Here is a 21,789-nt window from a genome sequence, read left to right as displayed (position 1 = left end):
TGAATGAGATGAATTAATAATCTAAAAATATTTATGGTTCAAAACGTCAATTTAACATTGATGTGGACTTACTGTGACCCAAAACTGTTTGTCAGCTGTCCCTAAAATTTTTGTCCCACTGCCAGTGCATGACCTAACACTGACTCTGCTCAAAGGGAACATATCTTGCAATCTATTTGTCTGATTGACATGAAATCAATTTAATAAATTCAAGGGTCATGAACTTTGCTAGTTTTCTATAGTGTAAACATCAAGCCAAAATGTCAGCTTTCAGGAAATACAATGACTGGATTGCTGTGGTGACTATATTCTTATTCCTCCATCCTAACCATCACATCACCTTGCCTCTCTTACCAACATTTGGTAAAAATAGACATGTCAGTGTATATTGGGTGTATTGTTGAGACATTTGGTAAGCACATTCACAGTCCCCTGAGGATTAACCCAGTAAATTCTGATTGAGTACAATGTATGCAGAGATGTGTCCTTAAAAGAAATGTTTTACATCTTCAGGTGATGACAGCAGGCATGGTGAAGGGCTCCCTTATCAGAACTTCTCAAAGAAATTTGCCAAGATATCGGAGAAAAAAAGTCAGGTGAAGTATAAATTGGATGAATATTAAAAATGTCATGGAGAATTTAAACCTATTGCTTTACTCATAATAATAATAAAGTATAGTCAAGCGAATACACAATAATTGTTCTTTTGTTTTTGTCAGAATTTCACAAGACAACAAGACACAGGGAATGATGGAAAAGAGTCAGTGGGACTTGAAAAAAATCCGCTTTAAAGGAAGACGACTGACCAGACTAGATGACTTCATTAACACTTCCAAAGACACTCACAGAGCCCTTTTAAGGGAATTGAGAGCTTGTGTCTGTGTCACACAGTAGTGTGAGGTCCGATTATATCAGCAGGTACCGCTGTTAAGAAAGGCACAGGATAGTTACAAAGAGTTGTGAAGTTATTGTATTTGTAATGTCCTTTTTCAAAACAGTGACAACAGCTGTTACTTTAGAATGCCAATAAAACAGTCTATCCTTTTAAATAAAAAAGGGAGGGAGGCTACTCGAGTCCAAAAACTATGCCATGAATTTGAGCCTTCAGAATGTAATCAGCAGTCAATGAAATCTGGAAAGCACATCCATATGTTATCATTCATATGATTCACATTTAACCATCATAAACAAACTTTATTTCCCTTACTGCTTGCATTCGCCTGACCTGGTCCTTGTTGTAATCAAGTACTTAATGCCTTAAGCAAAAGTAGCATCAACAGCTAAGTGGTATATATGTTACAGTCAAAATACCTTATAATAATAATTAATTTAAGTGAGTGAGTGGCACGTTCCTTTACATTTTGGAAGCATGAAGACATACTGGAGAATTTGAGAATTGGTGATGTGTTGTAACTCAAGCATTGAATACATATCTTGTGTATCTTTTACAAACCATAGGTTAAAACAGTTTAGAAACATGATTAGCCAAAAATGGTGGATACCTCTATTAACACTGTTGACAACATTTTGTAGTTGCTTTTCCTGAAATGTAACAGGTGACTGCTGCCTAAGTGACAGCAAGCAAATGTTCACTTGACAGCAAAACATCTTAAGCAATGCCCATCTATGGCCATAATTTGACAACCAAAACTACTCTGGTACGCCTTTCTATATAAACGTAATTAGGATTTAAATTGTAGTGAGTGGAAATACTTATTTTGATTTCCTTATTGGTATACTTAATAATACTACCTTAATAACAAAGACCTTTTGAACTTGATGATGTCGCAGTTCCGTATGCATAAACACATTTATATCCAAATACTAACTGGATTTATATAATCCACATGGCATGAACAGGTAACACCAACTGACCAAACATTTTTGTGAGACAAGACTGATGAAAAACATGTCTAAGAGGGAGAGGAGCTGGAGAGTTGTAGGCCAAAATTGTACAGTAAACTGTATGTTTGTATGCTGTTTGTGTCATAGAAAAGGAAGAAAAAGCCAGGACAAAAAAGGCGCCATGGACCACTTTGGACAAAACGCTCACCAGAGGAAGTCATCCCAGCCATCGGATTACACAAACCACCATTCATTCACCAAGACCAAATGCTAAGCATCCTGCACCACAAAACGTGGCTCAGCAGTGACGAAGTGGATTCAGCCTGTTTTCATCTAGCGCAGAAGTTCCCTGATGTGGATGGGCTTCAGTCCTGCCTTTGCTACCAGGCTCTTCACCAGGGAGATGTGGTTGGGACACCAGAGAAGTCATTTGTGCAAATATTAAATGTAAATGACAACCACCGGATCACAGCAAGCAATATTTTCTGTGGACCCAATGAGCTTTGCATTTATGACAGTCTGAACAGAAACATCAACAAGAAGACAAAGCAAAAACTCTCCTGGTTAATTCGTCCACAAGCACCTCACCTCCTCATTAGAAGGCCTGCTGTGCAGAAGCAGCAGTCAGCTGGCAGTTGTGGACTTTTTGCATTGGCTTTTGCGTCAGTGTCATGTGAGGGAGTCAGGCCAGAGGAGTGCCACTTTCAAGAGAACAACATGCGACAAAGACTGTACAGAGCTTTGCTGAACAAAATGGCTCCAGGCTTTCTGTATAAAAATATAAAGGCAAAGCCCGAAAGGGCCTCAGTTCAGGTTGAGGTTCACTGCATCTGCAGGACCTCACACAACAGAGAGGTGATGGTGCAGTGCAGCAACTGCAGTACTTGGTACCACCCCAATTGTGTGTCTGTCCCACACCAAGCTTTGGACAGTACTGCAGAAGAGTGGAACTGTGAAAGATGCAGAGATCAAGAGTGAAAGTTGTGGGGCCTGGCCCTGGTCAGATAAGTTGTTCACTTTGTGTTGTGTGTGTGTGGTGTGGATGTGTTCATGGGGCTTCTTTACTATCAAAAAATTTAACTAACTAATAACGTCACTTTTTTTAAATCAAGGCTCCATAAAGTGCACATTTAAATGATAAGTATATCTTAAATAAGAATAGGCCTTAAAGTAAATAAATACATTTATAGAAAAAAGCATCAACATTTTGACAACTATAAATGGTCTATTACATAGAACGTCATTTTGTTGCTCATCGGATACTTTGAATCCGAACCATCTCCATTTTACTGAGCCACTTTCTCTTTTACCAACCAGTTCTTCTTCCGTGTTTGTTGAGGACTTTCAGAGAGTCTCATACTGCCTCTGTGCGTGAAAGGGGAGGTGTTCAGAAAGCTGCGCCTCCGTAGCGTACTATAAAGAGTCACAGCACAACTCATTGACATCATAGACATGATGCAGACGCCCGTCTCTAGTAGATGGAGTTAAACATGGTTAAAAGGTTTTAAAAACACAACTAGAATGGGAGTAGAGTCGGTCTGCATGTCCAAATGTTCATCTACGTCTTTGTCGTTTTTCTGTTGGTAGTTCAGACGGTGAACGGAGGTAAGTCCCTGTTGATGAAATATAACTTTAACAGCCTGTGTTGGTGTTTCCGGTGTCGAACAGTAACTCGAGTGAGAGGCTGCAACGAACTTGTCCCAAAATATATTCAGAAGGACACTCAGAAAACTCATAATGAACCCAAATAACGTATTGAAGCCGACTAAACTGATATTATCTGGTGGAAGTGTCACAACGACACAAGCAGTTCGGAGGTAACGTGGAATGATTAGGTGCAGGGACCGTAGCTATAGCTTAGCATTGCTAACACATCCAAACTGAAAGTTAGATCTGCTCAGGCGACTCCGAAAAGGCCTCCAGCCGACAAAAGCGGTGCAGTTTATTGCCGAAGTAAATGAACTGGATGAACAACACAAACTCAAGAATTAACACGAGGAAGTGAAAGAGAGAACACTAAAGATACAGGATGCGGTGTTGCTTAAAGCTTAACGTTAATGGTTAGGAGGAGAAAAGTGACGAAAACATCGAGCAGACACCACATAACTCTTCAGAATAATCGCTTTAACTTAGAAATGAGCCAGTTAGAAGAAGCCGAGGACGTCGTTCACAGGGTCGGGAGAAAAGAAAACATCTGGAGCAATGAAATACAGAAGAGGATGAGGATCAATGTGAGAAAAAAGTGAGTTCACTGTTTCCACACATAAATAGATCTGACGCAGAAGAAAGGGCGGCGTCCTCTTTGTGGAAATGTTGCTGCTTCCAGAGGCAAAGAGGAATGAACTATGGCCACAGATCGAGGCGGCTCCACGTAAAAGGGAAACGAGTCTACTACCGTGGTTCACACGGATACATAGAGGGTCAGAAAACTGGTTAATGATAGGCACATTTCGATGCACAAATACTATTACTAATACTATTACTATTATTAGTCTGTGCTCATCAGATCATTATTAATATTAAATGTAACACAATAAAAATATATCAGAAGGCGTTTCTTCATAGTTTTTAGTAGCCTATATACTACAGTATAATAAAATAATAATAGTAATCATATAAATATGATAAAATTCCTGAAATTATGGCTTTTAAGTTGTGGTGTGGGTGCCAGCCCCACCTGGACCCTATGAAAACTTTCTGCAGGCGCTGCTGGAAAGATGGTAACATGGGGAACAGCTGCTTGTTAACTGGAGTCAGTGAAGTTTTGTACTTCTAAGCACTTTAAGTTTTATTGTTAATTTGTTAAAGTTGTTCATTTATTTTGACAAGAATGTTTACTTACAATGTTGTGGAGGCATAAAAGATAAGGAAACAATATTTATCTCATCCAGTCCCTCACAAAGCAAAAGAGGTCGCATTTAAAATTATAATTAATATTTATCCATGGACCCACTTCCTACATGTGAGATTTAATTGGGATTTAATCTGACGAGTGAACGGTGGAACATATTTTCTTTGAATGTGAACATATAGAGTTTTAGGTATTGTTTCAAAGCTGGTTATCAACCAAACAAATTATTTTACTTCCTTTAAACTGGATCTCGATTAAAGTTGCAGTGCAACTAGAGAAGATCTTCGACTACCTGGTGAACAATTTGATCACGCTCGGTAAACATTTCATCCATAGGTGCAAATACCTTAAGGTGAAGCTCCACATCAACAGATGGAAGAATGAACTCAAAATATACAAAAAATCCTTGTATTACATGACAAACAAAGATGCCCAGAGATTCTTTTCTTCATTACTTATTTACCCTCCTAGAATAAGACCCTCACATTCTTCTTTTCTTTCTTCTTTTCCTTCAACATTTTTAATCTTTGTACCACAAATGTGCTTTAGATATTTGTAATTTGATGATAATTCAAAAAAAGAAAAGAATTCCCCACAGGATAAATAAAGTACCTAGATTTATTTAGTTCTTGTAATTTTGGCTTACTGAAAAATCAAAACTCAGTTTCTCAAAAAATTAGAATATTACTTCAGATCAATAAAAAAATATATATTTTAAACACAAATGTCAGCTACTGAAAAGTATGTTAATTTTTATTTACTCAGTATTTATCTATATCTTATATCCTGATACCAATAACATTTGTGAATGTCATTATGAAAGATGTGTTTTATACCTTTGTATAAGAATTACACAAGCAGCCAATTATCAGCTTTAATCAGAGCAAGTAAAGACAATCTGAACAAATCACATTAAAAAAAAAAATCACTCTCAATCAAAAACGAAATAAGATAATTTACTCTGACTTGGATAGAATTCTTGGACCAGACAGACGAGTTTTATAACTTGACACAACTTGAACTTTGACAACAAAGGTCTCGTTCCACTTTCTCTATCGTTTCCCATTCACATGTTTTTGCTAAGAAACAGCAGCATGTTGACATGATCTACGTGGATATTAAGTGCTTCTCTGAATTTAAGGGCTTCTATCGTAGAAGTCTGGTCTCAGGTGTGGGAGCATTTCCCTGCACTTCCTCTCTGGCTTCAAACTCTGGCTTCAAACTCTGGCTCCAAACTCTGGCTTCAAACTCTGAAGATGCCGTCGCCCCTAAACATGGGAAAATAGCATCATTTTGGACCAATGAGACGTGTTTAGTCCATATTTATATACAGTCTATGGTTGAGCCTTCCTGACAGTAGCAGTAGAGTTCATGGTCCATTTAAGGTCCTCGATTGTGACAACTTTGTTCAGTTTTGGTCAGATAACATGTTATATTGTTATATTACTTACTGAATGAATTTAAACCCAGATCACGTGTGTTTAATCATGTGTTCATGTTGTTTACATCAAGATAAATCTCTTCATGAGGAAATAGTATACCTGACTCCACCAGAAGGCTGATTTAGCTTATTTTGTATCATGTTGCTACGTAGCCTCCAAACTTCATCTTTTTTTTCTGTTCCTAGATCAACCTGATGTGGAGATGTTTTCAGAAAGTTTCAATCAAGATACAGAGATGGTTTTGGCGTGCAGAGCCAGAGGCTTCAACACATCAGGAATCGAGCTGCATATCAAGAAGAATCGCTGTGATCTTCTGACTAAAGAGGACGGAGTGAAGACTTCAGGAATTTATCAACAAGGCAACACCTACTGGAGAGAAGACTACATCATCATTTCTAAGTCTGAAATGTCTAATTACAGCTGTGAAGTCATTCATGCTGAATCCCGTTTTCATGTTGAAAAAGTTTGGGGTAAGAAAGTTTCTGTTGTTTTCTATCATTAGCTGTAGTTTTCTTTCTTTGAGGACGTAGCTCTCTACATGTAGTTTGTCCTGATGTAGACGATTCATTTTAACTTTTTAACAGTCAGCTTACAACGTATTAGAGCTGCTAGCTGGTGTGAATCATTTCTACTTGTACCTCATCAGTCTGTCTCCCTCTATAACAACACCAGTCGTCTTCTTTGCCATTCTGGTTCATGTTTGTTTCTTCTTCCTGCTCCACTTTCAGTAACAGCTCAGGATTGTGTTGAAAGACTGAACATGAGAATAATGTGAATGTTTCTGTGTTTAGATCCTGACTCTGATGGACCAGGACGGATCATTTCATGTAAGTTTGTCAACATAATTAAAACATGTGAATATGTTTCATTATTTATTTTCAGTACATGTATTTGCTACGTAGCCTCCCTCCAAACATCACCTCATGTTTTCTGTTTCCAGCTCGTCCTCGTGTGTTTTTGTCGGTGGACAACGAAGTGCAGGCGAAGATCACACTGACGTGTCTGGCTGAAGGTTTCTACCCAAGAAACATCACTCTGAACATCAAGAGGAACGGGAATATTCTAACCAGAGAGGACGGAGTGGACAGTTCAGGAGTTTGTCCACGTGAAGACAACACCTTCCAGAGAAGAGACCACATCATCATTTCAAAGTCTGACAGGTCTGACTACAGCTGTGAGGTCATTCATGCTGCATCTGATTCACATGAGGAAAAGGTTTGGGGTAAGAAACCTTTGTTTTTGTCATTTTGATTAGAATTATTGTTCTGTCTGATGTTTGTCCAGCAGATCTCTGCTTTATTAGTTTTAATTGAACTGAGTCAGACAATTGTAACAAGAGAACAGGCAGAAGTTGTCTTCACGTAGTCTCATCTGAGAATACTCTGACACTCTGGTTTAGCTTCAGTTCATGTTTCGCTCCTTCACTGATTTCACTTGAATCTTTGCTGAGACTTTACATCCACATTTAAAGTAACACAAACTCATGTCAGTGTTTTCTGTGTTATAGATCATCATCTTCCTCCTGACACAGATGACAAAGATGGAGACAGTTGGCTCAAATCTGCCATCATTGCTGCAGTGATAGTGGTTCTGGTTCTGGTTCTGGTTCCGGTTCTGTTTCTGGTTCTGGTTCTTTACTTAAGAAGCGACCTTGGTAAGTCAATGATTGTCGGTCCTATAATCCAGAGTTGTCTGTATTGTTGTGTATTTACACCAAGGTTACGAGTATCTTTTCACCCAGAAGAACAAAGGTGTGAGTCTGATATTATTGGACTGTGGACTTTATCAGTCGTACTAGTTTCTAATTTCTATTCACTGAACTTCAAGTTGACAGATCACTCCTCAGTTTCTACATCAGTTGTAGTTGTAGATGTTTCCACTGCCTGTATTTAATCGTCCTTTATTTGTCCTTATAACTCCTGTAAACTGTAGGACCAAGAGGCAGCACGTTAGCATGTTAGCATCCAAACTGTATCAAACCTGTTACATCATGTTAGACTGATCTCACACTGAATCAGTGTTGAAGCTGAGCATTTAAAGATTAACAGTAGATTTAGAGAAAGATGATGATTATTTCAATCACTCTCTGTTTATTTACAGGAGACAGAAGAGGCAGATACTCAGGTAACTCCTTTCTTTTCTGAATGTTGTGCGTCTGTGTGGAACTGATTTAAAACATGTGCTGTTCTGGATTTTTCTCACCACCATCAAATCCCCTCAAAAGATCCAAACTAACAATGTGTTGTCTGGTCTCTCCTCCTGATCCAGACACATTTACTAGATTGGTAGCAGCTTAAACATTGGTCCAGTTATGAGATGATGAGATGAATGTGTAAAATATTGAATGTTGACCTGATCATTTAAGCTAATAACATAGTTTACTGTAAAAATGTTAGAAATAACATTTAACTTTGTCTTTATTGACAGATGTACCACAGGATGTTGAAGCTCCTGATTCAGGTCAGTCTTTAATGTCTCTGTTACTGATGCCGTCATCTGTTACCATGAGTTAGCTAATCAACATGAGAAGAAAGGAGCTGTAAATTCATTTTTATTCACAGAATCAAATCTCTGACTGGCGACACTGACTTTGAAAATTCTGCTTCTGCTGGTTCTGGTGACTCTGGTAAGTGTCTTTGATAACCCTAAACCTGGAAAATAAAATTAAAACCAACATGAGCTGTTGCTGCATCATCATCTAGATGGAGCAGACATTGGACCAAAGAAAAATGAACGTTTACCAGAGAAGACACATGAAAAAGACGATGACCTCCATGTTTTATCACAGCTGTATAAAGATATATATAAATAACTGTGCTGTTCATTCCTGCAGATAATCACGACACATCCAACAATGTTGAGACTGAGAAACTACAGAAAACAAATGTCCAGGATCAAAGGACTCCATCAGAACCATCAAATCCTTCTACCAGCGAGTAGGAGACTAAAACTGGGACTGAAACTACTGTTTGTAGCTTAGAAAATATATGAATCAGCCGCTAAACACTTGAAGCCTATTCTATGCACATGTCTGATAAATATATATATGTATGTATGTATGTATGTATAAAAGGACTTTCTACTGTATGAAAACTATTTAAAGTCTAGTTAAAAACTAAGGACTTCACAGTCATAGAGTCATAAAAGCAGCTACAATCACCATCAATACGAGAGCAGCAACAAACAATATCAATATTTATGGACCTCAGGGTTGAAGCCTCGTATCGCTCCACTCATTCAGACGCTGCCAAATGTTCATATTCACATTATTAATATTTATTAAATGAATTCACTGCATCTCCCGCCTCATTATGAGCTCTAGTTTTAGCCAAGAAGAGCTTCCATGATGTGTTCACTGGCAACACTATCCAGTAGCAGTCTGTGTTGAAGTCGAGTTCCTTCATCTCATCAGCTGGAAGCAGCTGTTCAGGCAACTGGTGCCTCAACAAACCAGTGGATGCATAAAGGGACAATGTTCTTTTCACTGAAAGATTTGTCTTTTTGGTTTATATGTTTCAGTTCAATTAAATTTTTTATCTGTAAAACCAGACATGTAGACATTACAATACACCCGAGTTATCCAGGAGGCAAGTTTACATCAGTAGTCCCTTTTCCCAGGTGTTTTATTCTGCCTAAATGTGTTTTTATTATTTCATTTAAATGTGATTACATCTAATCTGTCATTAAATTTGGGACAAATCTACACATAAATATGTGTACATTTATGAGGATATGTCTGCGTATACTACCTGCCTATACTGCATAAACCCATCTTAATACAGTAGCTTGTTCCATATTTATGGTTCATGTTTGGCTTTTTGAACTTGTGGTAAATACCAAACTGCATTTTGTTGTGTATGTACCTGTTCTATATGCAATGAGAATAAATTGAATATAAAAAAAAATCACAGATTGAAAATCCACCATTGAAGAAGAATCTAATTTAGAAAATAAGAAGAAAAATATAGATTTCTGAGTTTACGGGATGCACTTGAATGCACCATGAAACCGCTAATACGCTTTACCGCCGGGCACGATGTAGACGGGCACTCGATTTTCTAGTGTAAATAGCGGGACCGCGCCTCACCGAAGCGCAGAGGGCGTGACTGCAGTTCCATGCTTTACAGCATGTTGTCTTTGTTTATGTTGCCATCTTTTGTTCTGGTTGCTTGTATTTATTTTTAGCTTTGAGCCTCAGCCTAATACCTAGTTTTTCGTTGCTTTGAAATATTAATTTTTTTAAATTTTTTTTTTTTGACGAGAGAAAGAGACAGAGAGAGAGCAACAGAACAGAAGCTTGTCAAATGTCCCTCCTTCTCTAAATGGGTGGAGTATGAGCCAATCCACAGGCTGGCATCCAACCTTCCACCTCTCACCTGCAGGACGACAGCAGAGAGAGCAAGAGAGAGACACACAAATCTATACACATAACAGACACAAACTGATGACATGTTCGTATTCCCCAAAACAGAAGGAGTTCAGAGATATTAACCATGAACCCTTTGACTCCACATTAAAAAATATAAATGCAAAAATCAGTTTATTAGTAAAACTGTGTCGCTGCCTCTTTATTTATCAACATTTTGAGTTTTGTCAGATTACCCACATGCTGGCTGCCGTATTGTTGATGATCCTGAATGGATTTATTTCATTTCTGCAACAAAATTTCATTTTATTTTTTCATATAAAAACACGAGAGTTTTTACAACTTTATTTGCATTTTCATAGCATTTTCATTCTGTGTATGTAAATAAATTAAAAATCAACAATGCTCAAAACGAAAACTAAATTCAACACCTTAAAATATCTTTAAACTCTGAACAGAAATTAACCGTGAACAGAAATTAACAAACCGTGACGTAAATAGGCTTCATAATTCCAAGAAGGTCCAGGTTCAGGTTCTGTGTCTGTCTGGGTTTTCTCTTTGGAGACATGCTCGTTAGGCTGATTGGTGATTCTAAATTAACCCAAGGTGTGAGTGTGAATGGTGGTTTGTCTCTGTCTTAGCCCTGCGATGGACTGGAGACCTGTCCAGGGTGGACCCCGCCTCTTGTCCAAAGACAGCTGGGACAGACTCCAGCAACAGACCCTAGTGAGGATATGTGGTAGTAGAAGTGGCCCTATCAAACACCTGCTTTCACTTCTGATGGTACGTTACAAAGCTCTTCAGCTACACTCCACTTATGCAGAAGTTGCACCTCTCTCACTGGAGGCCAAACGTGGGCCAGAGTCCGATGCCGACAAGAAACCTTCAGCTTCAGCTGCTGTGGTTTTAATAGATGTCCCGGTCTGTTGAACTGAGTACAGGTTACGGGTGAAGACGAGTTGGGGCACAGTGAACATACTAGCGTCCCTCTTGGTCCATGTTATTTGTTTATGCTTTGCAGAAGGAGAAGAGGTCCCATCTGAAGGGACGTCCACAAGTCTGTTTTTTGGTTCTCCGTTTTATTTCATGGAGGGACCCAATCAGCATCATCGCCCTCAGACTGACATGGGTCTGCAGGCACAAGGGCAACAGTTGCGTGTCCACTGCTACACCAGTAAAATGTGCAAAAGTCCTGAAAAATAACAAGAAACAAACATCACCTAAATGTACCTATCTAGCTAGTTTTGAGCAGTTTTGTGTGTCAAACTGTGCAAAGAGTATTTTGACAAAATGTTTACACAACTGTACAGATTCATACAATATTAATGCTACATGATGTTTCAAAGCTTTGACCGTATGTTCAGTAACAGAGCTACGCTGCTAACACTGACTGCTTTAAAAGTAAAATACGATTGTTATGGCGTCTACATACGACATCTGAAAAGATTATCTTCTTACCTCGACTCCTCCTCGTTCGTTTCTGAGAAGCTGTGCAGAACCGAGCCACTACTGATTTTTCCAACAGCGTTTCAGACGATAATAATTCTGAATAGCAGCAGTAGATACATTTACTCAATGAGGTGAATAAACAGCCACACGTAGGTTTTCAGAGTTTTTACTACAGCAATATGCAGGTCAAAGGGTTAAATGTGAGAACACGATCTCTTGGATGTGAGTTACAATAAACTGATGGTGAAGTTTCAGAGGAAAAAGAAACTAAAATTGCAACTTGCGCCTATAAAATTGACCATATATCAATTTATCCACTGACTGATTAGGTTAAGATGGATCAAAATGAGATCACATCTCATGCAGTAAACTCACAAACGTCTTTTAAGTTCATTTTCTCAGATGATTTTTTTGTTCCCTGTCGTTCCCTCTTGATCACAAATCTCCCGCGCGTGAATTTTCACGTGGACCTTGAAACTGTCTCTCCGGCCAAAACTTTTCCCGCAGGTTTTACAGGAATATGGCTTCTCCCCCGTGTGCGTCCTCATGTGCACCGTCAGGTCATTGTTACGTTTGTAACTTTTCCCACACGTTTCACAGGAGTACGGTCTTTCCCCCGTGTGACTCCTCATGTGGACGGTCAAGTCACTGTTTCGTCCCAGACCTTTGCCGCATATTTTGCATGAATACACCTTCCCAACTCTGTGCTGATTCTTATGCGCTCTAAAGGCAGAGTAGGAACCACAGCTTTCACCACAGATGCTGCAAACGTGCGACTTCTCAGCCGGGTGAATTTTCATGTGGGCATTAAAATGACTGGAGTGTCTGAAACTTTTCCCGCACATTTTGCACAAATACGGCTTCTCGCCCGTGTGGATTCTCATGTGTACAGTTAAAGTCGTGGTTCGCCGGAAACTTTTCCCGCATATTCTACAGCGGTGCGGCTTCTCGCCCGTGTGGTTCCTCATGTGGACGGTCAAAGCGCGGCTTCTCGTGAAACATTTCCCACATATTTTGCAAGAATAGGGTTTCTCGCCCGTGTGACTTCGGGTGTGGACGGTCAAAGCTGAGCTTCTAGTGAAACTTTTTCCGCATATTTTGCATGAAAAGGACTTGGAGTCTGTGTGGATTCTCCTGTGCGTCCAATACACTGACAGGCTGCTAAATCTTTCCCCACAGACGTTACAAACGTACAACTTCTCCCCTGCGTGCGACCTCATGTGAACCGTCAAATGGCCACAGTGTCGGAAACTTTCACCGCACGTTTCACAAGAATACGGCCTCTCGCCCGTGTGGATTCTCATGTGGACAGTCGCCTGAACTTTTTGACTGAAACTTTTCCCGCACACTTCGCAGGAGTACGGCTTCTCGCCCGTGTGCGACCTCATGTGGACGGTCAGATTGCAACTGTGGCGGAAACGTTTGCCGCACGTTTTGCAAGAAAAGGACAACTCATCCGTGTGGATCCTCATGTGGGAAGTCAGAGCGGTGTTGTTTTTGAAACCTCTTCCGCACGTTTTGCAGGAATGCAGTCTCTCGTCCGTGTGAGTGGTCATGTGCGCCACCAGGTGACCCCTCTGACTGAAACGTTTCCCACAGGCTTTGCAAGGGAACGGTTTCTCCCCCGTGTGTGTTCTCATGTGGACAGTCAAGTCGCCGTTTCGGATGAAACCTTTCCCGCACGTTTTGCATGCGTACGGCTTCTCGCCCGTGTGCGTTTTCATGTGCACAGTCAAAGCGCCACAATTCTTGAAGCTTTTTCCGCACGTTAGGCAGCAATACGACCTCTCATCCGTGTGGCGTCTCTGGTGTTGGTTAAGTCTGGACAGATGCTGGTAAGTATTTCCACATGTGTCACACCTGAAGGACTTTTTACCTCGGCCGGCATCGCTCTCTGGATGGCTGCGACTTCCTTCTCGTCCCTTGTTGCATCTCCTCTTTTGCTTCAGCTCTACTTTGCTTGTCGACCCCGAGTCTTCGTGCTCCCTTTGCTCGTCGTCTTGGCTCTCATCTGAAGTGGAGACGTAAGAGATGAGCTGGTCACTGGTTGCCTCACTTTCCTCATAAGTCACGATAAAGGCATCAGTCTCCTGCTTGAATGCAAGCGGCTCTCCCTCCGAACTGGTCCAGAGTTCCTGCTGTTCCTCTTTAATCTGTGGAGGCTCGGTCTCTTTCTGGTCCCAAAGCTGCTTAAACTCCTCCTCTTCCTCCTTATAGTCACGTGGTTCTAAGAGGTCTGGAGAGAGAAATGAACACAGCAAAAAAAAGTTAAGAAATTAAACATTTAGGCCTAAAATAAAGCAACAACAGCGATACCAATTAAGCTTTTCTCTCTAAACTATTCTGCTTTGGTCCTTTTTGTCCTCTAAATATTGTCCTAATAGTCTTCTGGCTTGTCAACGTGATGTTGATCAAACTGCAAATGCGCCACGCTGCCATTAGTTGTTCAGCGTTCTCCTGATGGTAGAATCATTAACCAATGTGAGAGGGGCCTTTAGCTTCTTAGAAGTTCTCCTGGGTTCCTCTGGTTCCTCTCCCACTATGATGGACTGATCTTTGTTGGTGGACCACTCCTGTGGAGGGGAACATCCGTCTTCAGTCTCCTCCATTTGTTCTGGATCCAAATCTGGATTATTTGTGGACTCCAAACTGTGTAGAGATGGTTGTGAAACCTTTTCCAACCTGATGAGCAACAACAACTCAGAAAGTTCCTTTGTCAAACATGTGTTGTGAAGATAAGACTGAGATAAATCCCTGACATCCAAGTCTCATTACATTGATTGGAAACATTTCTGAACAGATATACTTTAGATTTGGCCTTGAACCTCACAGATTTTCCTGAATAAAGAGAAATCTGCTGATGGTTTGAGTCATTTTTATAAAGGAAGACTTATAACCTGAGCCTTGGCTGCATTTTAGATATTTGGGCAACAATTACAATAACCAGATATTATCACTGAACACGAAGAGCTTCTTGAAAGAATTTATGTCCACATGTGGGGACACCACGTTTCCCCAGAACACAATCACGACACCACTGTGTTTGAAGTGCAAATTTCTTTTATTTCTGTCCTGAACATTTGTCATTTTCACTGTTGCATATGTAACGGTTTCAACATGAGACAAAATTTACAAGAAACTACAGCTACTCCAAACTAAAATTGTCCTTTTTCGTCTGCTGTTCACACCTAACCGCTGTGAAACACCGTGTAACAGTTGCGTGCAGCTTGCAAGCACAGGAACACCTTGCACGTTGCACACCGAACTCTAGTTTTTCCGGAGCAGCCTGCCGCTCTGCATCGCGCTGCATTCTTCAGGTTGACCACCTCGGGGAGATGTGCGTTAGCCCTCCTGCGGACTGAGATGTGAGGCAATTCCTTCACAAAACGCTTTTTCTCCGGCTCCAAATGCTCTGTGTTGTATCCCTGTTCTGAGAAGTGTATAATGTCTTCCTGTACATGGTTATGCTGGGCCAAGAATGTCTTGGCCACTTCCATTCGAAATTCGAGAAACTGCATGATGCACTTTTTTGGCGTGCTGCGCATGGTGTGGTCTTGGCGGTACAGTAGCCAGCTGTTGGCTAAAGCAATGTCTGTGAAGTGCATGAGCATCCGAAGCGTCCACTTCTTGGTACGGTCAGTCATTCTGTAGTAACTAATCGTCCTGTCTACGATGTCAATCCCACCCATGTTATTTTCGTATTCGCGAACAACACTCGGTCGCCTGATTGTCACATATTGTCTCTGTCTCTTGTCCCATCGCTGGCAGGTGTCTTCCGGCTGCGCATCATGAGCAACTGATAGCATCAGCACCGGTTTGTCGTCATACCACTTCACAACACAAATTTTCCCATCTTCAGTGGTAACCTGCGCCGAGGAACCTCTCCCTTCCTTTTTCATAGTTTTGTCGCTCGGTAGCTTCCGCGCTGCTTCCAAAACTCGGTTCTTCCTAACTGTACCAGTCAGGTACACTTGCTTCTCCATCATTCGATTCACAGCCTCAATGGATGTAAAGAACCGATTGCAGTACACTTTTGTACCAGGACAGAGAGTTTCCGACAGACGATCGACGACCAAGCCTCCCAAACCCAGTCGCCCTGGTTCCTGGACCTGTGCAGTCAGTGCATCTGCACCCTGATACAGTTCAAAGTCAAGCACGATCCCTTCCGGCGAAGCACAAACAAAGTTCTTCATGCCAACTGGATTGGGATTCAGTGGCAGATACTGTCGACACGGGCAGGCTCCCGTAAACGGAATCATCTGCTCGGCAATAGCGACGCACTCGGGCCTTGCCTGAGACTTGCAGCCTTCCAGGATCCGGTCCAGAAAAGGCCTCACCTTCCAGAATTTGTCACATTCCCTCAGGACTTCTGGAATCTCGTCGTCAACGACCACCTTTATCGACTGCCTCAGTTTGAAAAATCTGCCGCGCGTGAATCTTTCTGTGATGGCCGGGAACCTTAACACGCTGCACCAGTACATCCGGAGCCGTGGGTACGGGACGCAGGACATCAAGATCGAGGCACCAAAGAAATGATACATCTCGTCCACCGACGTGTTCAGCGGGTACCCACTCCGAGCGAATGCCATAACATTGGAGCAGTAAACAATATGTTCCATTAGGTCTCTATCAATGTACTGGTTGACATAGTCCAGAGGGGTCCAGCCTTCTCTGTCCTGCTCGGTTTTGCCCCCAGGTTCAAACTGGGCCAGGTTTGGGATCAATTCAGCAGCTCTCCAGCACAATCCATGTCCTGCAGGATCAGAAAGGAAACAGCCTTTATTGCAAAGTGAGTTTACACAGACGTCACAGAAAGAATTCAATGTGGAAGAACAAATACCGTGTTTGGGTTGTCCCTGAAAGCTTGGCCCTGGTGTTGGCTCCTCGTCATCGTCGTTCGAGTCATCGGACTCAATCTGCTGAGTCCAGTGTCCGGGAGTGCGGGAATTGGAAGTGCTACAGTCTGAAAGATAACCTGCAGACAGGTTTTTGTAAATTAGCTTCATACAACAATGACACAACACAGTGCATCTTCTTCTTTGGCACAAAAAGTATGTTACAGTTACAATGTTACGCTGAAGTTCATATGGAACAAACTTTATGCCAATTGATTGATTGTCTTTATTTCAAACACTTAAGTAATGAAAACAAAGTAGAAAAAAATAGACAAAACAGAACAGGTAAACAAATAAATTAATTAATTAAAAGAAAAGAACTGTTTCCACGTGGTCGTTAGGGAGTAGGAGGAAGTAAAAACTTATCTCGTCATAACCCTTAACTTATAGTTGTACATACTTTGCGAATAATTGCATATAACTTTTATAAATACCGACACCATGTATATTGCAAAACTATATGAAATTTCTCTATGAATAATATTGTATATAAACAGATATAGATAAAAAACACAGTGAACATTACAAAGCTATATTATAATCTCATTACATAAATAGTTTGTAAATGTTTATACCTATATAAATACAGATACCATGTATCATACTAACACTAAAGCACTGGCTCACCATCAGTTTCACAACGGAGACGTTTGCGTCCCCGGCTAGCCTCCGTGGGCTGTGGAACGGGGTCCTCGTTCCCACTACTCTCCTCCTCAGTGGTGCTTGGCTCCTCTCGTCGAGGACGGTAATCCGCGTACTCCGCGGCGTCATCGACGTCCGACAACTCCTCTACCTCCGAGGTGACCCCAGCATTTGACTCCAGTGCTACGTTTGACAGAGGAATACGGTCTGGAAATGACATGATGAGAAAAATCTAAATCAAAATGAATGTAAAGTTATTTGTTACATGTGTAATGTGAATTGAACTTTTGTAAACTTGCATTTTTTTTTAACAAACTCTTCCATTTTCAGCAATAATTTAAGATAAGATTTTCAACGAAGCTATGTCCCAACGTCCACATATGTGGATGCAAAGCTTAGCGGCATACTAGATCTTTACTGCTACAAATCTGCATGGCATATTAAACATGCAACACTATTGTGCATAACTTTGTCAAGAATCAACAATGAAATTGAATTAGATTTTTTTTTTACCTTGTGGACATTTTGGTCGGATCTGGCTGACTGATTTTTCTGATGTGATCGCCGCCATCTTGAAATTTCTCTGTAAAGTGTTTTTCTCTTCTGACACCACCAGATGGGAGTGTAAGTGTCCACGCTTGTGTACAACAAGTTCCAGTTACACATAATTAAGTATTATGTCGCAGACAACCAAAAATGTGTAGCCCACATATGTGGACGCCAGGGGACAGAGACTTCTGGAGTCCACTTATGTAGCCGCAGCTCTGGATTTCAACATTATCCTAAATACTTACTTTCTTTGTGATCCTGATGCTCGGCCACAGGAGAGTCATCAGAGGGGAGCAGGTCGTTTTCCTCATAAGTCACCATGACGGTATCAATCTCCTGCTTCAGTATTAGCTGCTCCTCTTCCTGACTGGTGAAGAATTCATCCTCTTCCTCTTTAATCTGCAGAGCCTCCGGTTCCTCCTGCTCTTCTTCTTTAATCTGTAGGTGTTCTGGTTCCTTCTGATCAAAATTGGAGTTTCTGTCTTGGTTAAAGAGCTGCTGCTCAGCGAGAACCTCCTCCTCATTATGGCCATGATGCTGCGAGACGTCTAGAGAGAAAGAAAGAAACAAAACAAAGAGGTTACTAAAGTGGTGATAGGTGATTCTTATAGAGGGCGTGCAAGTGATGTCACATGTGAGACGTCTCCAGGTATAGCCAAACGCAGGTTACTAATGTGATAGTGACCTTGTAAATGACTCAAGTAGTAACTGAAACTGAGACAAATCCACTTTTCCAAATCCATACTTGTTCGTATGGATCATTGTTGAGTCCAGTTGTCCTTAATTTTCCTCAGTATTGTTGTATTTACTGATATAGTTCACCATGTTTTTGCCACTGAGGGGGGTGTGGCCACAGGCAGCAGTGACGTCAATGCATAACCTCTATTAGGATATGAATCGGCCCTTGTAGGATCCTAAAGTCTTGCCTTGTCTTCTTCTACTCCAGAAATGTTCAGGTCCTCCAACGCTGGCATAAACTCGTTATTGTTGTTGTTGTTTGGGCTTGTGTTTAAGTGTTTAAGTTTATTTAGTGAATTTAAAGTAAAATAAAGAGTAAAGTTCTTCATACAGCAGTCATGTTATTTTTTTTTATGACTTTCTCTACATTCTTGGATTTTTTGTAGCTTTGAAGCTAGCCAGCCTCTATTAAAACAGAAGAAGAAAATGTTTTGATGATACAGGGATGAGATTTTTGGTTCATAACAGACCTAAAGCCATTTGCCACAAAATATAAACACTACTTGCAAAGATCGGGAAAATTTCTAGTTACACTTCTGTTTTAGAGTGTGTGACTTTTTTGTGCATGTATGTTCCCAACGATGAGATTTCAGACCAACTTCCACCTTTCTAATCCAGTTGCTAAGATGCTCTTGATGCACGTAAGTGTTATTTTAAAATGACTTGCTTTGCAGTGTAACACACAGTAGCATGAAATAAGGAGCCCAGTTTATTTCCCACCCATGACTCAATGGAAACCAAATGAAAATAGAGATAATTCAGATTAACTTCAGCCTGGACACAATGATTGTCCAGTGTGTAATTGAATTAAATTAATTGATGCGGTTCTTGTGTGTCATGTTAATAACTTGTAATAAACAGATGGACTCGTTTAGTGTTTATGAATGTAACGTAGCCCTTTGATAAAATGCACCGAGGAGCTACGACTGTGACCCTTCTCTCTTGCTCTTTTATTAAAAACCTTTGACAGCTTCACGTACCGGATCTGTTTGACTTTATTAGTGGTTTCTGGCTGATGTGCAGGGGTCTGTGATGACCATCGACCTCTCTCCGGACGAGGGTTCCTTCAGAGTCTGAGGATATTTTTTCTTCGGAGTCGTTTAGTCGCTCGTTAAATTCCGAATCTGAAGACATTCCTGCTCAGATAACTGCGCTATTTATCTGAAACCTATCACAGATAACAACATAGTTGCACAAATGCTAATGCTACAAAGGCTTTTTATGTGCATGTCTTCTTCTTCGTCGAGTTTAATTCCGGCTTGTCAACAGAGGCGTTGAATTGAATATCGCCATCTACTGTACCGCAAACTCCCATGAGCCCTTGCGTGAATTGTAGGCGCGACTTCCGGTATCAACCGGAACCGGCGTTTGTTTACATGCTAACTTTTCGCGCTAAATCCACTTTCTGTGAGCGAAATATGTGGGAACACAAGCTCAAACTTAACAACGTCACAGTCCTGCTACCTACTAATATAGAGAGGGCGGGAGAATGACATGGAAAAAGTGACGAAAGATCACATACAGTAGCATTTTAGCTACTTTATTAACAGCAACGAACAATCTTAAAAGGTCTGACGTGTATCAGTAGACATAACAATAAGGCTTTTCGCGTTTATTATTTAAAGATTAAAATACTGCATCGTTGAACAATTTGTTATTTCGGTGCTGAAATTGTTTTTATACTTTTAGGTTAATATTTACGGTAGCCCTGAGTACGGAAGCCTTAAGCGGTCATGCTTTCACACATATTATTTACTCCGTTTTCACGTGATAACTAATTTATAATTTCCTCTGTTTTCTCGAGATCTCGAGTTATTTAATTCATTATACGGTTTTTTTTTTTCAAGATAATGAGATAAATAAATCTAGATCTCGATAGAACAGAGGGAAATAACTCGTTATACGGTAAACGCACATTACATTTTAACTGTTCAGAAAAAGCTAATACTACATGTTTCCTGACTAATGCTACAGTGTTGTGACGTCTTCCATACACCTGAAATCATACCTGCTGATGTTCTTGTGACACTGCTGTCAAACATCTCCAGTGATTTCACATATCCCAACCACAAAGTAGGATGCGGGTTTTCCTCTGTGGGCTTTTTGTCCACGAAATGAAACGAGCACACGTACAACGTCTGCGGTGGCTTCTTTAGGTTGAGGTTTTTCAGCCACATCCTCCTGTGCTCCTCATCCTTGGGCAGGCGGTGGAAACTGAACCGATTCTCGCAGCAACACTCTCTCTTAGTCTGGGGTGCGTGTTCAAAACATTGCTCTTTTAGCCACAGATTTAACTTTGTTTGGTTGTTGGTGCAACCGCGAACCGCGCAACAGGTTCCCGAGCTGCGCAAGGCCATTTTTTTAACTGCGGGGTTTAGTCATCGTTAAGAAACTGAAACAGCTCAATTTCAAATAAAACGCTACGAGAAGCGAAACCCCGCTAGCAACAAGCAGCTCACTGCTACTTCCGGTGTTTTCTTCTTCTATTATTTAAATGACGGGCTACTCACCAACGTTACAGATTCATGTCGCCACCTACTGTATTGGAGTGTGTAAATGTTTATACACTACTAAGAATGTTTTCAAAATGGAAGTATTAATGGTTTATTTTCATCAATTAACCTCCCGAGACCCTGCGTCCTCATTTGGGGACGTTAAGTTTTAGTTTGTGGCATCTTCTTCTGCGTCATTTAGACTTTTATCCTCATAACTAGATACGAGCCGGTGTAAAAACATGATAGCGAGCATTTCAGTGGATTCATTTTGCAGCCGATCACATAACAAAAGCGGACAAGTTATAAAACCGCATGAAATTTTCTAGTTTAATGTGATAACAATCTCTATCAATAGAAACACATATAACTTTGCTAATTAGCAAATACTCATTTGAGGACGTTGGGGATTCATTATTTACAATTCTGTCTTTGCAAAGCCATGTTCAGTTTTAGATTTTGTTACATATTGAAGGCTTTATTATAATATACTGTGAAATAATCCCTGTGTCCACATATG

The 21,789-nt window shown here is 40.7% G+C and overlaps 3 protein-coding genes across 5 annotated transcripts; 1 reads left to right on the top strand and 2 right to left on the bottom strand.

The window, feature by feature from the left end:
* The first annotated feature begins 3,266 nt into the window (after positions 1–3,266).
* On the top strand, positions 3,267–9,934 carry LOC124999697 (H-2 class I histocompatibility antigen, K-D alpha chain-like). Its single transcript, XM_047574681.1, has 9 exons — positions 3,267–3,450; positions 6,324–6,608; positions 6,930–6,965; positions 7,079–7,360; positions 7,646–7,792; positions 8,239–8,262; positions 8,566–8,598; positions 8,700–8,764; positions 8,972–9,934. The coding sequence occupies exons 1-8, from the start codon at positions 3,396–3,398 to the stop codon at positions 8,711–8,713; spliced, it is 876 nt and encodes a 291-aa protein (XP_047430637.1). The 5' UTR covers positions 3,267–3,395; the 3' UTR covers positions 8,714–8,764; positions 8,972–9,934.
* A 1,893-nt stretch (positions 9,935–11,827) lies between these two features.
* LOC125000410 (gastrula zinc finger protein XlCGF57.1-like) lies at positions 11,828–14,226 on the bottom strand (the record flags this gene model as incomplete). The annotated part of the gene is made up of 1 exon (XM_047575959.1): positions 11,828–14,226. A coding segment is annotated over one exon (1,875 nt), but the record flags the coding sequence as incomplete, so codon positions are not given.
* Positions 14,227–14,995: 769 nt separating this feature from the next.
* On the bottom strand, positions 14,996–21,250 carry LOC124999685 (piggyBac transposable element-derived protein 3-like). Of its 3 annotated transcripts, none has more exons than XM_047574658.1 (6): positions 20,786–21,250; positions 18,285–18,587; positions 18,004–18,093; positions 17,476–17,697; positions 16,794–16,928; positions 14,996–16,706 (listed from the first exon to the last, which is right to left on the bottom strand). In XM_047574658.1, the coding sequence occupies exons 1-6, from the start codon at positions 21,132–21,134 to the stop codon at positions 15,142–15,144; spliced, it is 2,664 nt and encodes an 887-aa protein (XP_047430614.1). In that variant the 5' UTR covers positions 21,135–21,250; the 3' UTR covers positions 14,996–15,141. The 3 variants fall into 3 exon arrangements, with proteins under 3 accessions (XP_047430614.1, XP_047430616.1, XP_047430615.1); XM_047574660.1 differs by lacking the exon at positions 20,786–21,250 and adding an exon at positions 19,758–20,076; XM_047574659.1 differs by lacking the exon at positions 18,004–18,093.
* Positions 21,251–21,789: the final 539 nt, after the last annotated feature.

Source organism: Mugil cephalus, chromosome 22 (genome assembly GCF_022458985.1).
Source record: "Mugil cephalus isolate CIBA_MC_2020 chromosome 22, CIBA_Mcephalus_1.1, whole genome shotgun sequence".
NCBI lineage: Eukaryota > Metazoa > Chordata > Actinopteri > Mugiliformes > Mugilidae > Mugil > Mugil cephalus.
Note: the sequence above shows the minus strand (reverse complement) of the source record. Positions and strands in the feature narration are given on the sequence as shown.

Coding starts and splice junctions, on each gene's coding strand:
- LOC124999697 (XM_047574681.1), top strand. CDS start 3,396: ATGTTCATCTACGTCTTTGTCGTTTTTCTGTTGGTAGTTCAGACGGTG. Junction 3,451..6,323: donor AGTTCAGACGGTGAACGGAG/GTAAGTCCCTGT, acceptor TTCTGTTCCTAG/ATCAACCTGATGTGGAGATG. Junction 6,966..7,078: donor ACCAGGACGGATCATTTCAT/GTAAGTTTGTCA, acceptor TTCTGTTTCCAG/CTCGTCCTCGTGTGTTTTTG.
- LOC124999685 (XM_047574658.1), bottom strand. CDS start 21,134: ATGGCCTTGCGCAGCTCGGGAACCTGTTGCGCGGTTCGCGGTTGCACC. Junction 17,698..18,003: donor CCGACCAAAATGTCCACAAG/GTAAAAAAAAAA, acceptor TGTCATTTCCAG/ACCGTATTCCTCTGTCAAAC. Junction 16,707..16,793: donor TCAGGGACAACCCAAACACG/GTATTTGTTCTT, acceptor CTGATCCTGCAG/GACATGGATTGTGCTGGAGA.